This window comes from Typopeltis vanoorti, chromosome 12, assembly GCF_054136105.1.
Source record: "Typopeltis vanoorti isolate ZY-2024b chromosome 12, IOZ_Tvanoo_1.0, whole genome shotgun sequence".
In the NCBI taxonomy this organism is placed as follows: Eukaryota; Metazoa; Arthropoda; class Arachnida; order Uropygi; family Thelyphonidae; genus Typopeltis; species Typopeltis vanoorti.
In genome coordinates, this window is record NC_143560.1 from 44,223,088 (window position 1) to 44,250,107 (window position 27,020).

Below are 27,020 nucleotides of genomic sequence, written 5' to 3' on the forward strand. Positions count from 1 at the left end.
CCCAAAAAATATAAATAAATAAATATTGATTAACGTCACTTGAAAGAAATTACATAAATAGCAAATTATGAGCATGAGACTATTAGTTTAAAAAAAACAAATTTTGATCAGGAAATGGTAGATTATGTTGGACTCTGAATGACGTAATAACAATTTCCATTTCTCTTCATTCAGAATCCAACAACTGCCTCCTCTTTCATTCCATCTACTTCTGTTCTTTGGAACAGTCTTCCCCAAAGATTACAACTGTCAACTAAGCAAAATGTGAACAGATTCCTTTGTTTTCTCCTTTCTTCTATTCCTGTTGCTCACACATGGCACTAATGTGCTATAGGGCTAGTGGTCTTTCAATTGCAGATCAAATTTAAAAAAAAAAAAAAAATGCACTCATGGCTTTCCTCCTGAATTCTTCATTATTTTCAATTTATCTTGGCGAGAGGTTTACAAACTTTACTCTCTCTGCCTTTTGCATCGTCCAGTAACTCTTGAAAACAGGGAGCTACCCAGAAGAACTTGCACAGTTTGCAGTCATAATACAATGGTCTCAACCTCGCAGTGTTACTTGCTTCATAAATTCCAAAATAATCCATAATTCATTTTCACCAGTAAATACCCCCCCCCACACACACACACTGCAGCTCATAAAGTGTTGTATTAAATTCCCTGATTAAGGTACCTATCATTGTCCTAGTTCACATGGTTATTATATTTAAAAATAAGCTTAAAGACACACACACTAGTCAAACAGTCACTGCATGCTGAATTAAAACTATATAATGTACTAAACCATTAAAAAAAACTATCGCTAATTAAAACAAAATTATCACTTCTGCTTTCTTAGCCATGCAATGCTAGCCTTCCTCCATGTTCTACCTGGCAGCCACTCTAAGAAAGCTATTTTTTAATTTATGCCTTTTCTGTAGCATTTCCACAAGCACTATTCACTTGTGAACATTGAACATTTATCTTTTATGAATTTGGAACATGAAGTCAACTTTTATTATATTTGTAAAACTAATTAATAAAGGGACATTATGGATAAAATTTAAATGCGATTCAAATTACTGATTGTGAGAAACAATTTAATGCACATACATTAAACCATTTCTTATATTATTATTAACAGGTTTGATATACATATGAATCTGGAATGTGAATTGGCTTTCTAGAAATTATTTAAACAATTTAAAGTTATCTAAACTGCCTAAATTACTATTGTGGATTTGTCTTATTATGTGATTAAGTTTATATAAAGTCTTTGTAGAGTGCTGTTTGCCTTTAAGTAGTGTGTGTTTATAGTCAGTTTGCCCTTTTTTGTAGAATGCAATCTGAGTTTTTTTGTGGGGGGAATGAGGTGGGGCTTTTTGCCCTCATATATGACTAGCTATCTGAGCTTAATTTGAAATACCATAAATAGCATTCAGGCCTAGATCTTTTCAGCCAGAGGACATTGTGCTACTGGTTAATTTATAGATACTCTTAGATATATAATGGATTGAAATTTTGCAAAACTATGAATAGAAATTACAAACATCAGAAAATTACTTTTGCATAATGCCATTATTGTGGTACCGAATGACACATAGCTCAGAGATTGTAAAATCTGCCTGTATTCAAATCTAGTATCAAGTTTCTTCTTTCTTTCCAACATTCTACCCACTTACACTATAAGATTAAGAAACTTGCATGTTTGAGATCATTGTAAAAATTAAAAACATTGTTAAGAAATAGTAGTATATTACAAGTATTATTACCTATTTGTGTTAATCCATATGAAGAATGGAACAAGTATTTTCTCTAATAGATAACATATAACATTCAAATAATTTACAACTCTGCCTAACATTTGATTAATTTCAAACTATATATTGACATATTCTTTACATCCTTGCCACTTTGTCACGTACTTTATTAAAATCACAGATCTCAAGATCTGTGATTTTAATAAAGATCCTTATAATATTTCCATGATTTCTCAGTTTTTTAGTCTTTAAGTAACGATGCAATCCAACCACTTCTAGACTTGAACTTATTCCTTATTATATTTACTTTCAGAAATTTTTCTTAACCCTCTTTCAAATATGTTAACATCAATTTTTCTTAGGAAACTAAGTACATAAATTACTCTATAATTTTCACAGCATTATATATTTCTTTATTTTAAGATCTGTAAACTGTGATACACTATTGATACATTTTCTTCTTCAGTCATGTAATACCTGACTTGACTAACTCTGCTTAATTATACAATGCAGGCACTGCATAGCTCTTATAATTCCCTATTTATGCATTTTAGAATGAATATTATTTACTACATGCTCTTTAATAATTTCACTTCTCTGTGGACTTTTTCCTGGTTTGAAATGAAATATATTTTTGCATTCTTCCTGGATATTTCCTTTGCATTTAATTTATTATCATTTTTTATATTCAGGTATGAAACATTATGGGATATATATACTTCTTGGTTGCCTACCTCATCTTTGTTTATTTAATATGCAAATGAATATTTATTAACATGATATGATATCAGAAGATGCAAGTATCATATGAGATCAGTATCCCCAGTTGCTTCTCTACATTATAAGATTTGTGGCAGCGCCTATTATCTAATTTTGACCTTTAAATTATTCAGAGTTAATTATATTATTAGTATGAATTTTTTTTTTTTTTACTGCTGATTTTAGCAGTGTATTCTGGCAAAAATATTTTATTGTAAAATAAAATAGGCTAAAATATCAAGTATTCATATATTAGTCATTTTTAATGAAGTCATATGCTAATTGTACTAAGAGTTTTATATGAATTATATGTTTTAAAAATAAATATTGTTTTTTATTCTCTTAGTAGCACTTCTGTTAAAGAGATTGAAAATATTGATAAAGAAGTTAACCCAAAGTGTGCTGATGAAGAAAGTGATGATGATGATGATAAACTGAGCACTTGCTCTAATTTTGATTCTAAGTTTATACATCCTAAAGGAGCACCACGGCAGCTGATTCTTAGTGATGAAGACACTGACAATGAAGGCAGTGCTGAGTTATCATATAATGAAGACAAAATTGAACAGGAGGAGGAGGAGGAGGGAGAAGCAGTTTTCAAATTTAAAGGCTTCACAGATGGCACAAAAGGGTAGGTAATTTATCAATGAAAAACATGATCTTTTAATGAGATGATGGCAGTTAGACTTTTTTAATATCTGAGTGGCTTTCTTTGATGTGCTAATATACTATGATATAAAATCAGTGCATATTCATAATTATGTTAGTCTAATAATTTCATTTCAGAATAAAATTTCACACAATTGCTTTTTGTGTGAAATTAGAAATTAATTATCAGAACTAAGTGGGATAATCAGAACTTATCCCATCTTTACTACGAGTTAAAGGTGGGATAAGTTCCCCAGTCCTAAAATACTTCAGGCACAAACTTTGTTTGCTTACACTTGGATAAAGGATTAAACCAAATATATAATTGGTAGCATAGCCAAGTGAAAAAACTTCCATCGGCTATCTCTAATCCAGAGAATTTTAGTAATAATGTGTTGACACCTTTTGGCAACTGGTATGGTATATGGTGATATGACTTCTGCATTACTTCCACCTTAGTATCACCACCTCTGGGTCTGGCTCCCACTGACGAGACCTCGATAAACCTCGATAAAGGTCTGGGGTAGTGACCCTTCCCTTAATGCATAGCAGTATACATGTCCCCAAGGAGATGTGCTTTGCATTATGGGATACTAAGGCAAGTGATCAGAACTTATCCCACCTTTACCACGAGTTGCTCCAGTCCTGAAAATATTTCAGGTGCAAACTTTGTTTGCTTACACTTGGATAAAGGATTAAACCAAATATATGATTGGTAGCATAGCCAAGGGAAAAAACTTCCATTATCTAAAGATCTATATTTGACCAGATATGTTCCTGTTACTATATAGTCCTTGTTCACTATGTTTCTTCTATATTTTATTTGTTAATGTTATATTTTCTTATTTTACCTTGTTAATGCATCCAAAGCATATACAAGTAACCAGTTATAGTTATGCAAAGAGAAATCATCATGCTTACTATTATGCAGAAAGTAGTCACTTTTCAAATGTTTAGGTTGATGCAGCACTGAGTGAATCATGTTTGGTAATAAAACTGTATAGTATATCTAAAAGCTGTTATATATATTTAGCATTAGAAAGATTTTTTTTGTGGGATGGATTGGATCACTTTATCTTGCATTAGCTTGTTAGAACAAAAAAAGAAGGGGGGGAGTGCACTGTTACATATTTCCTCCCCTTTCTTCCAGCTGTAGTATGATTTACATTAGATGACATGGAGAGATCTAAAATTTTTTCTCCTTTTTTGAAGGAGAAAGAGGAAGGAACTTTAAAGTTTTCCCACACAAGAGCAATAAGATAGTATACTGAGGAGGCTTCCAGCTCAACTAGTGAATAATCTTGCTGCAGCTATTCTGCCAGGTGTGTCAGTAGTGATATGTCGGGTCACTGTTAACCCACAATTTTACAGAGAAGTTGGATGAAATTCTAAAACATATGGTTTAGTAAAGAATCAGTTATTGTATGTTCCACATCCTTCCCTATTTCAATTTTCACTTAGTTATTATTTATAACGACTATGAAAATTCAAGCAAAGAGATATAATGGGCATTTATGTTTGCAAAAGCCTGCTCTGAACAAGCTTGTATAGCTCCTTGAGTTTATAAAGCCTGGTCTTTTAAAAAAAAAAAAGGGGGGGGGGCAGAGAAGCAACTTTCCAAAACCTTTCAGATTCACTTCACAAATATATGTGGTTGCAGTTACACTCATATTGATGTTTATTTCCAATCTACAAAACCATTCATAATTAGGAGCAACCAAAAGTTTGCTCCTAACACGAGCAAACTTTTGGTTGCTCGTACTAAGGTAAAATATTCCAATGTAGTAATGCTGGTTCTACAGAACTCTGTTCTTATACTTTCTTATTTCATAAACTTTGGACCACACAATTTTATTGAAGTGAAGATGGTAAATTAAATATGGAAATAGACAACAGAATCAACAAAACTGATATGGTAGGAAGTCAACTGAATAAATTTACATGGAATAAGAAAGAAATTAGTCAAAACGCTAAATTAACTGTATACAAGACAGTGTTCAACCAATTTTAACTTATGGATCTAAGAGCTGGGTTAGAAATAAAATACTTGACTAAAGACTAGAGACCACATATATGAGAGTCCTGAGAAAGATTAGGGCCATGAACAGATGGCATCTGTAGCAATATCATATTAAAAACCAGGATGTTAGGAAAGAATTTGACATTGTTAGCATCCAGGAATGTGTTAGCAGATTCAGGTGGTATGTTCACTTAAACAGAATGGGTGAGGAAAGATTAGCAAAACAAGTGTTCTCTACCAGGTTGGCAGGAAAAAGAACCAAAGGAAGACCCAAGATATAGGTGGATTGCTACAGTAAAAAGTGCCTTAGAAGATAGAAATATAAGATCTGATAATGTTGGAGTCTTGTCAGGCAACAGATTGATTTAGAGGAAATTGTAGATAGAAAGTTAGTAATGATGTAAGTTTTTCATGCAGGAATTTGATGATTATGGACTACACAAATCAACAAACCTTTCAGATTATTTATTCCTAAAATCTGATCTCCAAGCCTGACATTCAGTGAAGTTTTGATAAGCCTGTTAATTTTAATTGGAACATATTACAAATATCACTCTCTCAGTTTTCAGGAAATCAATTTTTTTTTTTTTTTCATACAAGGTGTTATTTTACCTTTCTACAAATATTAATTCTCTACAAATTAAAACCATTTATTACTCTCAGCTTTCGGGTTCGTTACCAACTGGGTTTGATCCCGTGTACTAACCAGCAGCCAGCCTGCGGATCCATTTTACTGCTTTACCCTCGAATGGGGGATCCAGGCCCCCACCCCCCACAGTGAGATTGGTATTTCATTGAAGGTATCACTCTTGCTGCATGTGGGAAGATGGGGTGGAGGGAGGGGGGCAGAAGCCAAAATCCTTTCTCTAGGAGCCAAACATGGCTGTAGCATCACTTCAGATCTCTAATAAGCAAGGTGGTATTTCACCAGGTGATGAAAGACATCTACCACCTAGAAGTCTAGTTGGCATTTCCTCCAACTGGGAAAGATATACTTTTGTGACAACAATGCTCACCAGGTTTGCCAGAGCCCTGCTTGAGAAAACATGCTATACCACTGGAAGGTGGGGATGACTTGATTGCAGCAGGTTATATATTGCTCATCGACAGCCCTTTAGTAGCCCTAGGTTGCTTTATAATTGTTAAAAAGAGACTCCAAGGAATCAGGGACTCATTGGAGGAATCCTCATATCTACACCAGCTGTCATATCTGTTCTTGAATTCATTCACATCACCTGCACTCACTACTTCCAATGACATTCCATTCCAATCACACACCACTCTATGAGAGAAATCTAGCTCTTACTCCCTTCTTGACAGTATTCATTCTTAACTTCCAAGGATGTCTTCTCGTTCTTTCCCCACCCTCTATTGAAAAATTCCATTCCATCTACTGATATCATGTGTGACACTAAGAAGTTTGTAAGTCTCAATCATATCACCTTCTTTTTCCTGTTTGCTAATGGCCAGCAAACAAATTCTCAGTCTGTCTTTACAACAGATCATGAAGACTGACAAATAATAGAATGATATCATTTTTAACACTTTCCTTTGCACTTTCTTCACTGTATCAGAATCATCATGGAAATTAGGAGAAGAGACCTGCACACAATAGTCAAAAGTGAGGTCTAAGAGGCAAAATGACTTCCTTATCTTTACATGTCAAGGTTCATTACAGCATTGCAATTATCTTCTGAGTTGCATTCAGTCTTTGCTATATGGCTTAAACTTTCTAATCCCATCAGTATAATATGACATTAGCTATCTCACCACACGAAAAGTATGACTTTAGATTTACTAACATTGAACTGATAGCCATTTTTGCATGCCCACAATTCCATCTTATTCAAATCATTCTGCAAGTATGGTACATATCAGCCACATTCCTTATTTTCTTGCCTCCTTGCATCATCCTGCAAATAGCTGTATGTTTCTTGTCCAATCTTTTCCAATCTCAGTAATCTATAAATTGAATAACAATGGACCAAGGATTGATCCTGGTGGTATACCACTGATTACTTTAAATCTTGCAGACCAACATCTCTATATACCACTTTTTGATATCTGCCAGTCAGTCATCCACTTATCCATGCTAATATTTTCTAATCCAATCTGATGCAACAGTCTTTAGACAGAATACAGATTCTGTATTCTATCAAAAGCCTTAGCAAAGTCCAAAGGTATTATGGTGTATCCATTTCCCTTGTCTGACTCAACAGTAATTTTATTATAGAATGTGAGCAAGTTGATCAAACATGATCATCCCTTAGTAAACCCATGTTTATTATTCAAAGTATAAATTCTCTGTCAACCCATTTCTGTATGCAAACTTAACTAACTTTTCCAATATCTTCACACCGCTCCAGAGATGGTGATAGTTCAATAGTTGGACCCTTGTGCAATGGGATCACTACACATTCTTTCCACTCCTGTAGAATCTTCCCTATTCTCAGACTCAAATTATAAGCCTGGTTCAAAGGAATAGCCAGTTCAGCTAAACACTTTTTTAGCATCTGTGCAGATATCCCCTCAGAGCCTATTGCTGAATTATTCAGTTTGTGCAACACCTGGTACCTCCTCATCCTCATACACTTGAGTTTCTTCATCCACTGAAATGGTAGTAGTGAGCTCAATGTTGAATATGACAAGTTGATAGCTCTTAGTAAAATGGATGCTCATTAGTTGACTGATTTAATACCATCTGTGCTCAGTAAAATTATTCTTTCATATTCATTGTTTCTTTTAATTATAGCATAATGATAGAATTTTGGATTTTCTTTACCTTACAGAGCCAGTTTCTTTTCATACTGAGACTTATCAGAATAGTTTGTAACTGTTCTGGCCTGTTCCTTATAATTTTCATAACTGACATCATTCTTATGCACATGGTATTTCTTCCACATCATATTTTTGTTATGAATTTCTTGCATAATAAGATTATGCATCCATTTCACTCGTACCATATTTATTCTTTGAACAAAAGAATGAATATGGTACCATTACCCTGGACAGAACACTATCTTTCAAAAGACATATGGAGAATCTCTCTTTAAAGATCAGAACCCGTACTAACATCATACAAAAACTGTGTGGTTCTACATGGGGTTCTTCTGCTATTACACTGCGATACTCCATGTTAGCCTTAGTCTACTCTGCGGCAGAATATTGTTCACCAGTATGGCTAAACAGTCCTCATATCAAGAAAATCGACACAAATAAATGCAGCGATGAGGACAAGAACAGGTTGTGTCAAATCCATTCCCCTCTACTGGCTTCCAACTTTGAGCAATATTGCACCACCGAACTTATGCAGACAAAATGCTCTAGTAAAAGAATACAAAAATAATAAACAGCAATCCCCTGTTGCTGATACATGAAGACCTCCCATATATGAACATGAATCGCCTTAAATCCTGACGGTCTCCACTAATACTGGCTGAAGAACTAGTCTATAGCAATTTCAATGTTATTTCAAAATGGCTAGAAACTTGGAAAGAAAAATCGCCACAGACTTAAACAAGTATATCTTTCCCAACCAAAATCCGAAAGGGATTGAGCTTCCACGTTACCTATGGAAAAGCCTAAATAGGATATGCACAGGACATGGTATCTGTGCAGACAGCTTATACAAGTGGGGAAGATCACCTACATCCCAATGTGACTGTGGGACCATAAATCAAACCATCCAGCACATTGTGGAGAACTGTAGCATAGGAGCCTACCCTGGTGACCTGAGAGACTTTTTTGAGGCAGATCCTTCAGCTCTTGATTGGGTATCTGAACTAGACTTAAAATTTTAGACTTTTTTTACCTGATATTTGTATATGTGCATTACTTGTTTCATTTTTGTCTGCACAAATATGTATTTATATATTCTGATGTCATGTGTCTTTATTATGCATACGCTAAATAAATAAATAAATATTCTTTGAACTGTCAGGACACATTCTGATATTGCATCATTTAACAATTTTTTTAAACACTTCCCACACTGTCAAAATTCTTCCCATCCAACAACTGCTACTATGGTACAGAACCCAGCATACTCCTCAGTTGGTCAAAAGTTCCTGCTTTGTAGTTTAACATGGAACATTAATTAACATTCATAAACCACTTCCCATAATCACTGTCATGAACCTGAGGTACACCACACTCAGCTGTTACCATGGGGGGGAGGCAACCTGAATAAGAATCCTGACCAAATCCTTATGTTTATGGCCATGTTTATCAGCCTATCTGCTCTCCAACTACAGGCTGTCTGGTCAAATCACTCCATGAGCATGAATATTTGTGACTGTCTTTAGGTGGAAAATGAGTTTCATCACCCAGTATGAGACCACTACCCTACTTATTGGAGATATGAAATGGCTTGAAAAAGTTCTATATTTGTTCTCTGGAGCACATTTTCTGGATTATGTAAAAAACTATTGGTGTATCAGTTCATTGTGGTTGGTGGTTATGTGAAAACATAAACAACTTTGGTGAGCTTAGCTATTACCGAACAGAATTTTCTTTTTATTAGTCTCACACTAAAATAAGAAGAATGTTTTCTTGTACTGTTTCATCATCATTCTCAGCCAGTTCAGAACTGGTTGAGCATTCCATGGATTCTTTTCTTCCGTAGGGTTCTGCCCTCTGCCTGCATTGCCATTGTGTTGGATTGAGGTTGAGCCTAATTCAATCTTCAAGGCTTCACACCATCTTCTCTGTGGTCACACTCAACTCTTCCATAAAAAAGAATATAGGGAATGTGTCTTTCTTGGCACATCCTTGCTGTGTGCCCAAACCACTGTAACTGTCTTTTGTGTAGCCTATTTAGGATATTATCAGTATAATCAACTGTTCTTTTATCATTTGTCTTTTTTTTTTTTTTCAGTCACTTTGTGCTGTGATTCTTCTTAAGCTTTGCTGTTTACATTTGAAAATAAATCTCTGCAACTTAATTATTTCCAAGTGTGGGTATTTTTGAATAACTTTGCTTAATAGATGTATTGTACTATAGTAAATTTTTTAATTCTGTCTTGTTCAATAGTTCTGATCTAAAAATAGCATTGCTACTGTCTTAGAAAGAATCTTCAACAATTGGCAAAGTGTGTTATTTGCTTATAATGGATTTCGTTATGGGAACATCTCTGTCAGGAAAAATCTTGTAATTTTTTAATTTAATATTTCCACACAGGGATTTCAGAAACTATAACAAATTGATTCAATGTGGGTGAAATCTGTTTTTGATATAGGTTCTGAAACTTCTTAATCTTATTTTCTTCTCTCTTAATAACTTTGGTGAATGCCGTAAGAAGAAGAAGAAGCTTTTTCAGAGAACAGAGGTAGATAGAATGAAAAATGAGTGAATAAAGGTTGGATTAGCTGTTAAACTGTAAGTGGATGCTGCATACATTATTGTAAGCTTAGCAAAAGGGATGATAGATGCTATTTTTATGGAACAGCATCCATGGAAATACTGATATAAAAATCACACTGCAAAAATAGATTGGTCTGTGAGAGAGGGATTGATTGTCAGTTCACCGAACCATCTGATTGTTCAACAGCATCAAGAATTTTTAGGGAAGCTTTTCGTGCACCACTCCAAATTTAGAGCAGTATTTTAAAGTTTAGTGGATTTGGAATTTGTACAAAGTGAGTAAATGGACAGAAAAAGTTAAGTCTGGAACAGAAAACTATTTCAAGTTTTTTGGAGGCAAAGATGCTTTAAGAATACTTGTATTTATGCCAGAAAAGCTACAACCAAAAATAATTATTAAGCATTGAATTGAATCAAAACTTTTGAAAATCAGCTGAACTCCTGAACTCCACTCCCACATCCATTTATGTTATTCTAAACATATGCAGATTACAAGTTGAAAACATCATCATCATCATCATCATCAAATTCCTGCCATGTACCCTCAAGGGGTGTACAGGATATGACAGTACTACATGAAAAAATTACATCATTACTAACTTCCTATCTACAATTTTCCTCCAAATCAGTCTGTTACTTGTCAAGACTCCAACATTATCAGATCTTATATTTCTATCGTCTAAGGCACTTTGTACCGTATCAATCCACCTATATCTTGGTCTTCCTCTGGGTCGTTTTCCTGCCAACCTGGCAGAGAACACTTGTTTTGCTAATCTTTCCTCTCCCATTCTATTTAAGTGACCATACCATCTGAGATTAGCTCTGCTAACGCATTCCTGGATGCTGACAATGTCAAGTTCTTTCCTAATATCCTCATTTTTAATATGATATTGCCATTGATGCCATCTGTTCACGCCTCTAATCTTTCTCAGGACTCTCATATCTGCGGTCTCTAGTCTTTGGTCAAGTGTTTTACTTCTGACCCAGCTCTCAGATCCATAAGTTAAAATTGGTTTGAACACAGTCTTGTATACAGCTAATTTAGTGTTCCGACTAATTTCTTTCTTATTCCATATGAATTGATTCAATTGACTTCCCACGATACCAGCTTTGCTGATTCTGTTGTCTATTTCTATATTTAGTTTACCATCTTCAGTAAAAATTGTGCCTAAGTAGCTGAAATGTTTTACTTGTTCCACAGGTTCTCCATTCACAACACAGTTGACATTTTCAATGATTCTGCCTATTTTCATTGTCTTTGTCTTTTTATTGCTGACCTTCATACCATATCTATTACAACAGCTATTCAATTTAGTCAGAGAATCTTGCAGACTTGTAGCGGATTTATTTAGAAGTATAACATCATCCGCATAAAGCAAAGAGCTGACATTAACATCTCCAATTTTGATATCAGGTTTAATACCACATTCCTTCATAATGTGATCCATATAGATAATGAATAACAGAGGGGATAATGTACATCCTTGTCTCACACCAGATTTAACATTAAACCATCTTCCTGTACTTCCTTCAATTCTAACTGCTGACTCACAACTCAAATAAAGACTAAGTATTGCTTGATATAATGCCCCATTGACACCATATAACTGCAGCGTATTGAATAGCTTCTCTCTTGGCACCTTGTCATATGCCTTTTCCAAATCGACAAAACTTAAATACAGATCTTTGTTATATTCCCATGCTTTCTCGACTATTTGTCGTAAAGTGAAGATTTGATCCTGACAGCCTCTATTTGGCCTGAATCCAGATTGTTCTTCACCAAGCTTTTCTTCCACAATTCTTCTCAACCGTTTCTCAAGTATACTTGCATAGATCTTGCCAGGAACACTCAGTAGGGAAATACCTCTGTAATTCTCACATTCAGTTTTATTTCCCTTTTTATATATAGGTACTATGAGAGCTCTACTCCAACCAATTCTAAAACATTTTATATACACACACACACACACACACACACATATATAGATAGATATTTTTTTTGAATAGTAATGTAACAATGATTTGTAATATTTATAAATGTCAATACTATTTTAATGCAGTTTTATTGATATAAATTAATTAATATTAATAAACAATAATAAAAATTTGCATGAGTGATATCAAAACTGTATTTTCTCCAGTATATATACACACACACTCTTATGCAAATTTCTATCACTGTTTATTAATATATTAATATATAATAATAGTATATTAATATTATATATGTGTGTGTATTTCTGCAGTAATTTGTTACAAAAATCATTACTCTTTTAGACATATTTTAAAAGATTTTCTGGAGGACGAAGCAGAATTATCTGGAAGCGATGACGGTTTGGGAGATGATGAAGAGGCAGATAATTCAGCTAATGAAAAGGATGTCGAAGATCTTATTGCTTCTGAAGATGAACAGTTATCAGAAGAAGAACTTAGAAATCAGATAGGAAAAGTTCATTTGTGAGTAAATTTTGAGTATATGCTCTCATGTGATGATAAATATTTAATTTATATCCTATTGTATGCTGTTCACTAATTGTTTTACAGCATTCATTTTAAACGCAATAATTTACCTATTACATGGCTTCCACAATTTCTGTATAAATTCCATTGTTTTATTTTCTGGTGAGACATATCAAGCTTTACAGAAGAACATTAGAAAAACAATGATTATTGTTCTTGGTTTTTTGTTCATGGTTTTTAACCAAGTTAACCCTTGAACAGCACTAGTCCACTTATGTGCAGATTTTTTTCAATAAATATATTGGAAAATTTTTTGGAGATTTGTGACAATTTGAAAACACTCGCAGATGAACTGTGTAGCCTAGAAATATCAAAAAAATCAAGATAAAGTTAGGTATGGCATGAATGCATAAAATATATGCAGATACTAGTCTATTTTATCATTTTCTACTATAAAATCTACACAAATCTATTATAAACAGTTAAAATTTATCAAAGCTTCTACACTACCACTTACAGACATGACCATTTACAGTCAAGAGAAATGTAAACAAACATAAAGATGCATTACTAAATATAACTGCATAAAATTAACTGTTATTAATTAATTAATTTAAAATAAAAATTTTATAATTTTTACAATATAAAATTTTATTAGTGTGTAGGTTAGGCTACCATAAAGCAATCATATTGATTGCTGCTTCTTTGTTATCAATGCATGAATCATTATACTTGTAAATAAATATGAATTTCTTTTTCACATTATCTTTTCATTTTTGATGTCTACTGTCAGCAATACATATACCATCTACAGTGCTTTGTATCATATAAGACAATATTGATGTAGACACTAACAGACAGATAATTCATCTTGTAAACAGACAATGTAAATTTTCTCTTCCTTATGATTTTCTTAATAACATTTTCTTTTCTCTAGCTTACTTTATTGTAAAATTACAGTATATAATACACATAATATACAAAGTATGTGTCAATAAAGTAAGCTAAAATTCTCAATATCTAATCTAGAGTATTATATGATTATTAAATACTTAAGGAATTGACAGCGTATACCAGAAATATAAATTAAATCACACTTTAATATATACTTTCCAATATTTTAGCAACGTCAAAAGATTACTCTAAATCCATCACCATTCCCTACATCTGAGGCACCTTGGAAAAAATCAACAAAATCCTAAAAAAAACACGACTTGACCTCTTGTTAAAGACCATATAGAAAATTAGCATCCCTTATCTGCTCCACTAAAGACCAACCACTTCCCCCTAGACCTACCTAGTGTATACCAGGTCCCTTGCAGCTGCAAATTGTCCTACTTTGGCCAAACAAGCAGGACAGCAAATATCATAATCTCAGAACACAAGGACTACATCTAATTTCACCAGTACAGCCACTCTAGGCTTGCAGACCATGCTCTGGATACTCATCACAGAATGAGGTGGAAGAAAGCCACAGTAATACACTGCAGCAAATTCAAATATGAAAGATTATTCATGGAATCAGCCTCAGCCCTTAGGAATATGCTAAACCTCAACAAATTTGGATGCATGAGACTGCCCCAAATTTGGGAAACATACATCAGGAGAACTTCAGCCCAAAGGCCAAGAACACCTAATATAGCCTGCCAGGGGGCATCATCAGGACTTTAGGAAAATGGTAGCTTCCTCGCTTCGTTTCTCATTTTCTGTTGTGTAGTACTTGCGTGCACGTGTCTTTATCTTAAGTTCCCATGAAGATGGCAGAAAGTATATATTAAAGTTTGATTTAATTTATATTTCTAGTATACGCTGTCAATTCCTTAAATATTTAATAATCATGTTTAACCAGCGTATAAGCCTTTCTACAAGAAATTACTATCATCTACGGAGATTCCATTGCACGCAAGGTCTGCCATTACGGCAAAATGAAGCTGAATTTATCTAGACAACTGAATCATCTGACCTTCCTAAAAACTGCTGGGATAATCAGGTAATCCCAAATTGTGTGAAATTTAAGCACTTTCTTTTCACAGAAAACTCTCCATATCTATAACTGCTCAAGCCATGCTTTGCTACAGGAACAAATTAACGCTACACACAGTTCCCTAGCTGACGTAAACAGAGCTATTTTAGCGGCAGAGGAAGAGCTTTCTAATATGCTGAATCACGAACTTTGGTCAATTCTACATGCTGTCTCGTGCACTGCGGCAAATAAAGAATTCGAAAAAATACGGAGTCGACATCAACAAGTTTGATAAGTTAAAAAAGAACTCTATGTCCAAACCAAAACTACAAACCAACACTGTAGTTTAACCTTTCTTCAGTTATTTTGAAGCCTGAAGCACTCAACTCTCTGTCGCGTGGTCACAACTTTACCATTGCTCCTAGGAAAATACCAGCTGAGGAATTAATGATCCAGATTGAATGCGGGAGGATTCGCCACCTTCCAAACCACATTGCCAACGATATTAGATTGGATGTAGCCTATGTTCTCACAAAAGCAAGACCACCAAAATCTAACATATCCAATAGTGAATACAAGTCTCTACAGGAAATGAAGAAAAACAAAGAAATAGTTATCACCAAAGTGGATAAGGGGAATGTCATTGTGGTACTCGGTCATACTGATTGGGCTACTTGCCTCCCCATTGAATACAATCCCACCAACTCACAAATTAGAAAACTCCATAGGCTCCTTAAGGTCACTTTTTGGCCTGTGGAGATTACTAACAAACTAAAACCATATAACTCTAGCCCCCCCCCCCCCCCGTATATATGGGCTCCTAAAAATACATAAAGAAAATGTGCCATTATGTCCCATAGTGGATGGCATTGATTCCCCCACGCACAAACTAGCTAAATATTTAGCCAAAGCGCTCTCACACTATACTGGCAACACACCATCACACATAAAAAACTCAGCCCACTTCAAAGCCAGTATAGAAAACCTTACACTCCAACATAATGGTCAGTTTGTCTCCTCCTTATTCACAAATGTTCCCCTCAAAGAAACCTTAGAGCTTATCCAAGCTAAATTTCCTCCCGATATCTCAGCCCTATTTCAGTTCACAATGAACTCAGGCTATTTCGTTTGGCAGGAAAAATTCTACAAACAGATAGAGGGGACAGCTATGGGTTCACCACTTTCCCCACCCTTGGCCAACTTCTTTATGAAGACTTTTGAAAAGAAAGCCTTAAACTCTGCCCCACAAAACCCTACCATATGGCTTCACTACGTTGATGATGTGTTTGCTATTTGGCCACATGGCTTGGATACACTCCTTTCCTTCTTAACACGCTTAAACAACCAACACCCCAGAATCAAGATCACCCTGGAAAAAGAGGAAAACAATAGCCTCCCCTTCCTAGACACACACACTAGTCACCTGCCAACCTGATGGAACCTTGGTTTTCTCAGTTTATAGAAAACCCACCCATACAGGCAGATACATCCACCAACAATCCCCTCCCCCCTCACAACAATATGGAGTTAAGGTTAAGCTAATCTGTTCAAATGGCAAAGCCCTAACCACTGAACTAAACCACATCCTCAACACTTTCTCAGCTAATGACTCCCCCCCCCCCCAAAAAAAAATCAAAAAAATATTGAAACCAGTAAACCACAGCCACCCCCCTCCCTCACAACAAGGATTACTCTAAATCCATCACCAATCACCATTCCCTACATCCGAGGCACCTCGGTAAAAATCAACAAAATCCTAAAAAAACATGACTTGACCTCTTGTTGCAGACCATGTAGAAAATTGGCATCCCTTATCCACTCCACTAAAGACTAACCACTTCCCCTAGACCTACCTGGTGTATACCAGGTCCCTTGCAGCTGTAAATTGTCCTACTTTGGCCAAACAGGCAGGACAGCAAATATCAGAATCTCAGAACACAAGGACTACATCCGATTTCACCAGTACAGCCACTCTAGGCTTGCAGACCATGCTCTGGATACTCGCCACAGAATAAGGTGGAAGACAGCCACAGTAATACACCACAGCAAGTTCAAATATGAAAGACTATTCATGGAATCAGCCTCAGCCCTTAGGAACATGCCAAACCTCAACAAATTTGGATGCATGAGACTGCCCCAAATTTGGGAAACATACATCAGGAGAACTTCAGCCCGAAGGCCAAGAACACCTAATACAGCCCGCCAGGGTGCCATCAGGACTTTAGGAAAACAGTAGCTTCCTTGCTTCTTCCTCATTTGGTGTTGTGTAGTACTTGCGTACACGTGTCTTTATCTTAAGTTCCCATGAAGATGACAAACCCCATATTGAAATATTGGAAAGTATATATTAAAGTTTGATTTAATTTATATTTCTAGTATACGCTGTCAATTCCTTAAGTATTTAATAATCATGTTTAACCAGCATATAAGCCTTTCTACAAGAATTAGAGTATTATAATAAAAAGGTGTGACACCTTTTGTCAACTGGTATATGGAAATATGACTTCTCCATTACTTCCACCTTAGTATCACGACCTCTGGGTCTGGCTCCCACTGATGAGATCTGAATAAAGGTCGAAACCTGTCTGGGTAGTGACCCTTCCCTTAATGCATAGCATTATACATGTCTGCAAGGAGATGTGCTTTGTATTATGGGATACTAAGGCAAGTGATGGGAAGTTCTACCACCTTTGCCATGAGTTGCCTGAGTCCTGAAAATACTTTAGGCGCAAACTTTGTTTGCTTACACTTGAATAAATGATTAAACCAAATACATAATTGGTAGCATAGCCAAGTGAAAAAACTTCCATCAACTATCTCTAATCCAGAGAATTTTAATAAGGTGTGACACCTTTTGGCTTCTCGTATATGGAAATATGACTTCTCCATTACTTTCACCTCTGGGTCTGGCTTCCACTGATGAGACCTCAATCAAGGTCAAAACCGCTCTGGGTTGTGTCCCTTCTCTTAATGCATAGCTTTGCATTTTGGGATACCAAGGCAAGTGATGAGAAGTTATACCACCTTTGTAACAATTTACCCCAGTCCTGAAAATACTTCAGGTTCAAACGTCACAGAGACAGTTTGGACCTCCTCCCACTGAGTGTATGATTAGACAGTGGAGAAAACAGGAAGAACAACTACTCAAGATGCCAAAAACTAATTGGGCCTTAAGAAGAAAACCAGCAAAATGGCCAAACTTGGAACAGAGGCTTAAGACTTGGATTATGGAGCAGTACCAGAGTGGGATATGTGTGTCAACCAAGCTTATTCAACATGAAGCAAAAAGGTTTGCAAGAGAAATGAACATTGTTGATTTCACAGGAAAGGCAAAATGGTGCTTCAACTTCATGAGGAGAGAAAGGTTGGCCACGAGAACACAAACCCAGTTAGCCCATAAAATTCATCTTAAAATATTACTAATTACTAAATATACTTTGAATATTTAAAAAAATATCAAATGTGTTCTGTTTTATGTTTAAAATATTGATTTCTTAACTTTGGGTTCAAAAAAGTAGGGTTCATCTTATACATGGGGGGGACGTCTTATACATGGAAAATTACGGTGTACACTAGTGGTCAAAATTGTGGAAACCTTTTGGAAAAAGTGTATTTCTGAGGTTTGATGGCTCATAACACCACTTTTTTTGGAGTAATACCATAAAATTATATATCAATGGAAAGAGAATTTAATCAAGAATGTAATGCAATAACTTTTATGAAGGATTTTTTATTAGAACAGCAGTTATAAAGAAGAAACATGAAACACAGAAAAAATGAGATATACAAAATTCTCACAATGTGAGTTAATACTTAGTTGGGTAACCTTTAGCATTAATCACGGCCTTACAACGCCTTCCCATGGAGCGAACCAAGTTTTTTAGTTCTTCAGCTGTTATAATGTGAAACCAAGATTGAATTATTGCTTCTATTAATTGGATTTTATTGCTGGGTTGCTTCTGACAAGTTTCTTTAGTCGGTGCCATAGATTTTCGATTGGGTTATGGGCTATTCCCAGGCCATTCCAGCAGTGGAATATGATTATCTTGACACCACTTTTTCATCACAACATGATATGGAGCTGAATCCTGTTGAAATATAAATGCTTCATTATCTTTGAAAAGATCATGAACGGAAGGCTTCAGTTTGGGCTCAAGTATTTCATTTATATATTTTTGGGCATTTATATTCCCATTAATCACCCAAATTCTGCCCACACCTTTTGATGTCATACAACCCCAGGTCATAACACTAAGTGGGTGTTTCATGGTAGGTGTAATGCAATCAGGATGCAAATCTTCTTCGATTTTTCTCCTTACATATTTTATGCCATCACTACCAAACAGGAAGATTTTGGTCTCATCACTCCAAATAACATTGTCCCATGTTCTGCTGTCCAGTTAACATGGGTTTTAGCCCAGTTTAATCTTTTCAACCTTTGTCTGAGAGATAAAATGGCTTTTTTCGAGGAATAATTTTAGCATTTAGACAAAATTCCTGCAGTCTGCGCCGAACAGGCCTTGCACTCAACTTCACATTGTATTGTGCTATTTCATCTTGTATACACCCAGATGATTTTCTTCTGTGACGTAGGCACAGACTCTCAATTCTTCTATCATCACTTGCTGTTGTGCACCTTTTCCTCTCTTTATACCTCTTCAAAAATTTAGAAATGCCACCTTTGGTTAAGTGTCCACCAATTTTTCTTCTAATTTCTTCATAACTGTGGCCTCGTTCACTTAATAGTATTATTTTACATCGCTTTCTGGGTGACCAGTCAACTCTTTGTGCCATTTCTTTAATTTTATTACGTTTTACAAGCTCACTAAATGAAAGAACACACACGCAAAAAAAAAAAAAAAAAAAAAAAAAAACTTGATAGCAATCATATGACACACTGACAAAAGTCCACCTCTCAGCTCCAATACATGACATTGATAGCTGAATCCTACTGTGACCTTATTGGCTCATTGCCAAAACAAGATGACACCTGATAGGCTCTCTACACTCATGCTCATTGGTTGCATTGAAGTGAAGGAAAGCTACTTCATATCAACCGAAGCAAGTTGTGCTTCTTATTTCTGGTTATTGGGCTATAACTTTTCATAGAATACAGATAATTGAACAAACTTTGTTGCATTACATTCTTGATTAAATTATCTTTCCATTGATATATAATTTTATGATATTACACCAAAAAAACGTGGTATTATGAGCCATCAAACCTCAAAAATTCACTTTTTCCAAAAGGTTTCCACAATTTTGGCCACTAGTGTGTGTGTGTGTGTGTGTGTGTGTGTGTGTGTGTGTGTGTGTGTGTGTGTAAAAGGGGTGGAGTAGAGTGAGAAAGAAGAGAAGCAGACTATCCATGCCATTTATGAAGATGAGACTCTCCCAAATCTTGACAATTGACAGACAGTCATTCCATTTTAAGTGTTTGGGTGTTGTAGAAATGCTTCAGCATTCTCTTTAAATAACTGCTCGAACCTAAACTGCCATTGATGTAAAAGATGAGTATTGGATCAGAGGATATTGTAGTAAGTGTCCACTTCATGTTATGCAAGACCAGATTTTTCATGTTTACTGTTGTTGATATAGGGGCTGTGTTCTTGTAGTTTTTTTGATTGAATGTCCTGCTTGTCCAGAGTAGGAATGGAGGCAATCACAGTGAATCTGGTAAACATCAAAGAGGCAGAGGGAGGAGAGAGAGAGAAAGAGGGCTGTATATCTTTTGTGGAAGGTAACCAGGAGGAGATTTTGTTGATAGGGAAGAATGTAGCAACTAAACTCTATCTTTTCAGAATCTTGTTGCCTCAGAGATGCCAGCAATGTATGGGATAGGTACTTGCCGTACAGGATTCTTATGAATAGGCTTGTAAGTGTCCAGGATGCATTTAAACTTCCTTGAGTTGAATCCCTTCTATAGTATGATGTACTGGATGGTGGTTAGTTCTTGTTGGAGATCATCTGAATTGGAGCACATAATACATGCTATATTGAGCAAAGATATGCTCAGCCTACAGGCAATCATGATCAGTTTCAACAGCCAGTCCTTATTTATGTATCTCTTGCAACTCTCCAACTATTTTCAGATTAGTTCCCTCCAGATATAGTATGATTGACTTTGTCTTGCTCTCTGGCTACTTTGTTGGCAGAAACCAACCCTGCATACAGATAGAAGTGACTGTTGTGGGAAGCCTGCTGTTACCTGCACTTGCCAATTTCTACTTAGAATATCTTGAAGACTCCCCATTCTCCTCAATACAACCTCAGCTTTCCTTCTGAGTGTGCTATTTGGATAATGTATTTGCCATCTGGATAGACTCAGAAGAACCTTTACTGATTTTCTTAACCAAAATCAACAGTCTGCACCCATGCATCAGCTCCACCATGGAAAAAAGAAAGGATAGAAAATTAGCCTTCCTGGGCATCTTCCTTTCCTATATCCCATCTGGTCACCGTAAACCTACCTCCACAGGCTGCTACATATAACAAGATTCAACTCATCATCCATCTCAAAAAATAGGCATCTTTAAATCTTTGCTCAATAGAATATATGTTATCTCTTCCAATTCAGAGGATCTCCAACAAGAACTAAGGACCACCCAGTGCATCATACTACAGAATGGCTTTGCCTCAAGGAAGTTTAAATGCATCTTGGATGCTTACAAGCCTATCCCTAAGTACCCTGAACCTGCACTGCAAGTCCCCTATCCAATACATCGCTGCCATCTCTAAGGCAATTGCAAAGATCCTGAAATGTACGGTTTAGTCCCTACATTCTTCCTTATCAACAAAATCTCCTCCTGGTTAACATCCACAAGATATATATGTCTCCCCCCCCCCCCGCATTGTTTATCAGGTTCAATGGGATTGCTTGTATTCAGCAGGATATTTAGTTGAAAAATGACTACAAGAACATTAATCTTATATCAACAACAGTAAACATGAAAAATTTGGCCTTGTACAGCGGACATTGACCGCAATATTCTCTGGTCGAGTATGGTTTATATTGTTACGTTGTTACTTTCTTCTAATTTTCTATCTTCATTATCTCACTAATCACTACTCTCTATTCTATAGTCTAGCCTATCTTATTTCTATCTAGGGTTATTTCTTCTTCAGATACTGGCAAAATTTATATTATGCTGCACCAGCCAGTATCCTATAACAGAAAAGATTCTTGTTCAGAGAAACACTCTTAGATCTTAAGGCATACACACATCATTTTATACTTTTACGGTTATATAGATTTCTGGTATACTTTGTGGTCATGACCTATAATCTATCGTCATATACCTTCTAAATTCTTCCCACTAAGGTTCTGTTTTATAAGATAATAAAATAATTAATTTGATAATTTGATCTCACAGTCAGGCATGACTCAGACATGTGTAATAAAACATGTTTATTGGGAAATCAAACATTTACAGTTAAGACAACATATATTCAATGCTAAGGAAATCAGTACATGCTAAGTAAAATCAGTTCACGCTAAGTTAGTTCAAAATTGCTATATGACATTACATAACCTGTGATCTCTTTCCACAAGTTATTCTTAAGTTACACATTTACACATTCTCAAGATTTTCAGTTAAAAGTGCTCATCAGTGACCGTTTCATTTATCAGGTTCAATCTCATTCAATAATATAACTGCATCCAGACAATCTTTGCTAAAGGAAACTAGTTATTTCCAAAAGGGAATTCTCACTAAAGTCCTCTAATAATTGTCCATACTTTATGCTTACACACATTTTCCTTCCTCTAACATTTCTGAAACATACAATAAAATTTTCTATATTACCGATTCTCTTCCGGACAATGTCGCTTCCACGTGGTCCTGTTACCATCTGATTATTCCATCTCTGCACCTGGCGTTGTGGCTCACACTGTCCTTGAATTCTGCTGCCGTACACGAACGTGTTTGCTGCTGCATCTAAGGGGACTTTCTCCGCTCCTTCCGATGGGACATCCAGCGATTGGCACGATTCTGCAAGCCGATAATTCACGAACAGCTCTGCGTGGAATTTCTTAAGCATCTCCAGGAAAAAGCCTGCTGTCCGACATCGCAACACCTACACACATCTCTCTCGAACCACTAGTCAAAAATCACCAAGCAGGAACCAGGAAAAAAAGGGAGTTCGTATTATGGCGTGCATTGCCTTATATTCTCACTTCATGTGCCCTCTTTTTTCGCTGTATCTTTTCCCCACGACCCTTTTCATTTATGGCCCCAAGTTGATCCCTTGCTTTCCCTATGCTGTCAGGGTGCTGTTTTCATGGAAAACATGCTAACATCACCTTCTGCGTATGTTATTGCCTCCAGCATTATGCTAAACTGGGTGACTAGCATGCGACCTTTGGACTGCTATTTATAAGTTGTCTGGAGACTTACAACACTGGATATCTTAATGAACTAAATATTTTCTTTACACAAATACTATATTATGATACAAATTCTCACTTTGATTTCTGGTTAAACAACAATAAGATCTTAGTAAATTACATACAGAGGAATATATATTTTCACATATAGTAAACAAGTTTTCCTTATTTTCTGCTGAAGTGCAGGCATCTCCTTAAGTTGTTAGTTTTTGCATGTTAGATCCAGAATGAATAATTTCCTTTCAAAATTTCCCCATTCAGGATCTAACAATATTGATACCAGTTTAGGTTTGAGTAGTTATTTAAAGAGAGTGCTGAAGCACTTCTACACCATTCAAACTTAAATAAGAATGATGTCAATTGCCAAGATTTGGGAGAGAGCCTTATTTTCATAAATGGCAAGCAATACACCATGCTTCCCTTCTTTCTTTTCTTTTTTTTTTTTTTCCTTTAATATATATATATAATGCTGTCATTCAGTCATTGTATTTTGTCTAATTTTTGTTATTTTATTGTATCTCAAATTAATTATTTTAATTTTAGTTTTAACCTTAACTGCAATCTCAATTTATTTTGTAATCACCCATAGAATAAAGAACATTTATCCCAACATGTGGCTCATTTCATAAATGAGCCACATGTTGGGATAAATGTTCTTTATTCTATCTTCACCTTGTGATTTTGTTGATTCACTAATGATGGCCCATTAGTTTCTGGCCAAAGTATTGCAGTAAATAGCAAAAAATGTTTTTAAGGTGAAAAACATAATATAAATTTGTCATATGATCATTTAATATTACCTGAATTTGCAGTTGCACCAGTAAATGTAATATTTTTAATGATAACTCTACCCATTAAAAGTTGAAGCTTTGTAGCATGTTTTTCCTCCTCTTGGAGGGTCAGAAAGTGAATGGCATTTGCTTCCATAATGCTAAGCTTACCGATGTAATATCATTATAGGTTCAGTTATAATTATCAACTAGAGAAACTTTTTCCTAGGACTTTGTTTGGCCAGTTCCCAAGTCATGAGCTTTTCTTCAGATACCAAACCCGGTTATTTATGTTGATTCAGAATTCTTTAAAAAAAAAAAAAAAAATGCAAGATGTTAACCACTGGATGGTGAGAATCGTCAACCATGTAATGACTTTTTTAAGCATTCATCGTTGATCTTTAAGTGATTCTTTGCCTTCTTGACTAATGCTTTATGATTAAAATATTTGGCAAATTCAAAACTACTTTATTATATTAGTATATTCATCTCTCTTATATAGATAAGAGAGATGAATTTGAACATAACACATAAAATAAACCCAGCTAATTTAGAGCACATATAACTGTAAATTATCATCTTTCAATTAAAGGAATTTAAGCACTTTTTGTTCAAAGCATTGTATGTTTTGATAATAATATATATATATAACATTTTGAAATGCAGTAAAAATCTCTTGGATGAAGATAAACGAAACCTTATGCTCTTTCAAGAAATGTATTTAGAAGATGGTGATTTGCATAGTGAAGGTACAGGAAGAGAGAGAAGATTTCGCTGGAAAAATGTTGGTTAGTGTAAAAATTATGAAAATATTTTAAAAATCAATGTTAACATTAATGAAAGTTTATTATGTTTTTAGTTTCATCAAGCATTTAATTGAATCACATTAAGATTAGTATAAATTGAGAACATTTTTTCTTTACTCAAAGTAATTGCAGCCAACAGAAAAGAAGTGGAACTGCAGAATTAGAGCAGTACTATATTGCTATAATTTGTGTTGCTGAAACAAAGGAGTCAACAGGTGAGATTCTTCTAAATAATATCTACAAGATGTTATACTTAGGCAGTAATAATCAGGAGAAAGGAGTAGATGTAGTAATCAACAATAAACAGGAAAATAACTTTTGTGAATCGCAGACCATTTCATGTAGAGTGATATGGGTAGACTTCAAAATGAGAATTGGACAGTGAGACTTATTTATGCATATGGTCCCACAGAAAGTTCTATTAAGAAGGAATAGAATTTTGAATTCATTAAAGAAAACAGCTGGGCATGAAGAAAATTGAAAATATGTACATGGTGCTGAGCTGAACATCAGATGAACACCAGACATATAAAAACATATGAAGAAAATCGGGAGAAAAAGACTGATGCTAATAATAATGCTGGATTTCTGTTCTCCCACAGAAGGTTCTATTAAGAAAGAACTAGAGGAAATTTGGTGATCTAAACATCAGACGAATACCAGACATATAAAAATATTTGGAGAAAAGACTAAAGCTAATAATAATGGTAAGTATTTGCTAGATTTCTATTGCTGACATGGACTAGTCATTGCTAACATGTCATATTCCCAATGTAAAGATGTATACATTGTTGTGCCATTAATTCAAGTTATCTCTTAAGCTTTCTGTAATTCCCTGCCTTGTAATTTAGTATATGCCTTTTACGTGAAATTTCCAACACCGGGTCACCTCAGGTCTAAGCTGCATGTTGTTTAATCTCACTCTTTGGAGTCAGGAATGTTATCTCATTTATGGATACATCACCTGATGCTATAATTAGATTTAATACTCAAACCTTGAGTCATTCCCCATTGTATGCTGCTGTCTCTAAGCAACTCTATAACCTCCCCTCCTTTGTTTCTTTTTTTTATAATTTTTTAATTATATAAATTTAATAAATAGCCTTAAACCCATTTTATCCCAAGTTCATGACTACTGTCCTCATTCTAGATCTATCTATCCCAATGGTGGCTTTAAGGCCCACAACCTTCCAAGCATGCTTGGATTTCGCAACCGAAATACGAGGATAGAATGGTCACTTCTATGCCTCAAGGTATTCTTGGCTGTATCCCTGTGTGTTCACGGGGCGGTTTGCCTGCTTGCGGGATGAAAAACACCAGATAAACTGGCAGAAAAAACCCTACTGCCCACGCCCAAGACCGGCTAACTTGGCTATGGCTAAGGAAGATCTTTCAGCTCCTCACGTCTCTGATGGAAATCGAACCTAGGACACTCCTTCCCCAGGCATATGGTTGCGAAGCGCAAAGCCACTAGGCTAACCGCGCGGACTCATTCTAGATCACTTCCATTATAAGTATCACTTCTTGTATTATTAGCAGCATTCCCTTGTCGCTTCTGTTCCCTTTATCTTCGATGAAAATACTATAACCTTCAAATTTCTCCTGGTAAGTATAACTTCATCTCTCAGCCAAGTCTTGTACTTCTGGCATTAGTGAATAGAAATAACGATTGACCTCCCAGCTTACTTAAAGAAATGGCTGATCCCATATGAAAGGGGTAGGATTTCTCATTCTGCAAAATAATGGATGAACTTAATTGAACTTGTTTAGTTCAATGGTTATATTATTCTAGAATGTGAGCAAGTTTCTAAAACATGACCTTCCCTTAGTAAACCCATGCTGTTCATTGCAAAGAGATTCTTTGTTAATCCATTTCTGAAAGCAAGCCTTAACCAATTTTTCCAAAATCTTCACCACCACTCCTGAGATACTGATTGTTCGATAGTTGGATACATCAGTCTTTGCACTATCTTGTGCAATGGGATTATCATACATTCTTTCCATTCCTGTGGAATCTTTCCTGTTCTGAGAGTCAAATTATATAGCCTGGTGAAAGGAATAGTCAGTTCAGCTGAACACTCTTTTAGCACCTGTGCTGACGTTC

At 35.4% G+C, this 27,020-nt stretch overlaps 1 protein-coding gene across 2 annotated transcripts in view; it reads left to right on the forward strand.

The window, feature by feature from the left end:
• LOC150100741 (uncharacterized) overlaps positions 1-27,020 on the forward strand; it is a 207,183-nt gene that overhangs the window by 137,768 nt on the left and 42,395 nt on the right. For both annotated transcript variants that reach the window (XM_090401717.1, XM_090401718.1), the window contains exons 15-17: positions 2,848-3,132; positions 12,809-12,988; positions 24,777-24,898. In XM_090401717.1, coding sequence (XP_090257843.1) covers positions 2,848-3,132; positions 12,809-12,988; positions 24,777-24,898 — 587 coding nt within the window. The remainder of the gene's footprint in view (positions 1-2,847; positions 3,133-12,808; positions 12,989-24,776; positions 24,899-27,020) is intronic.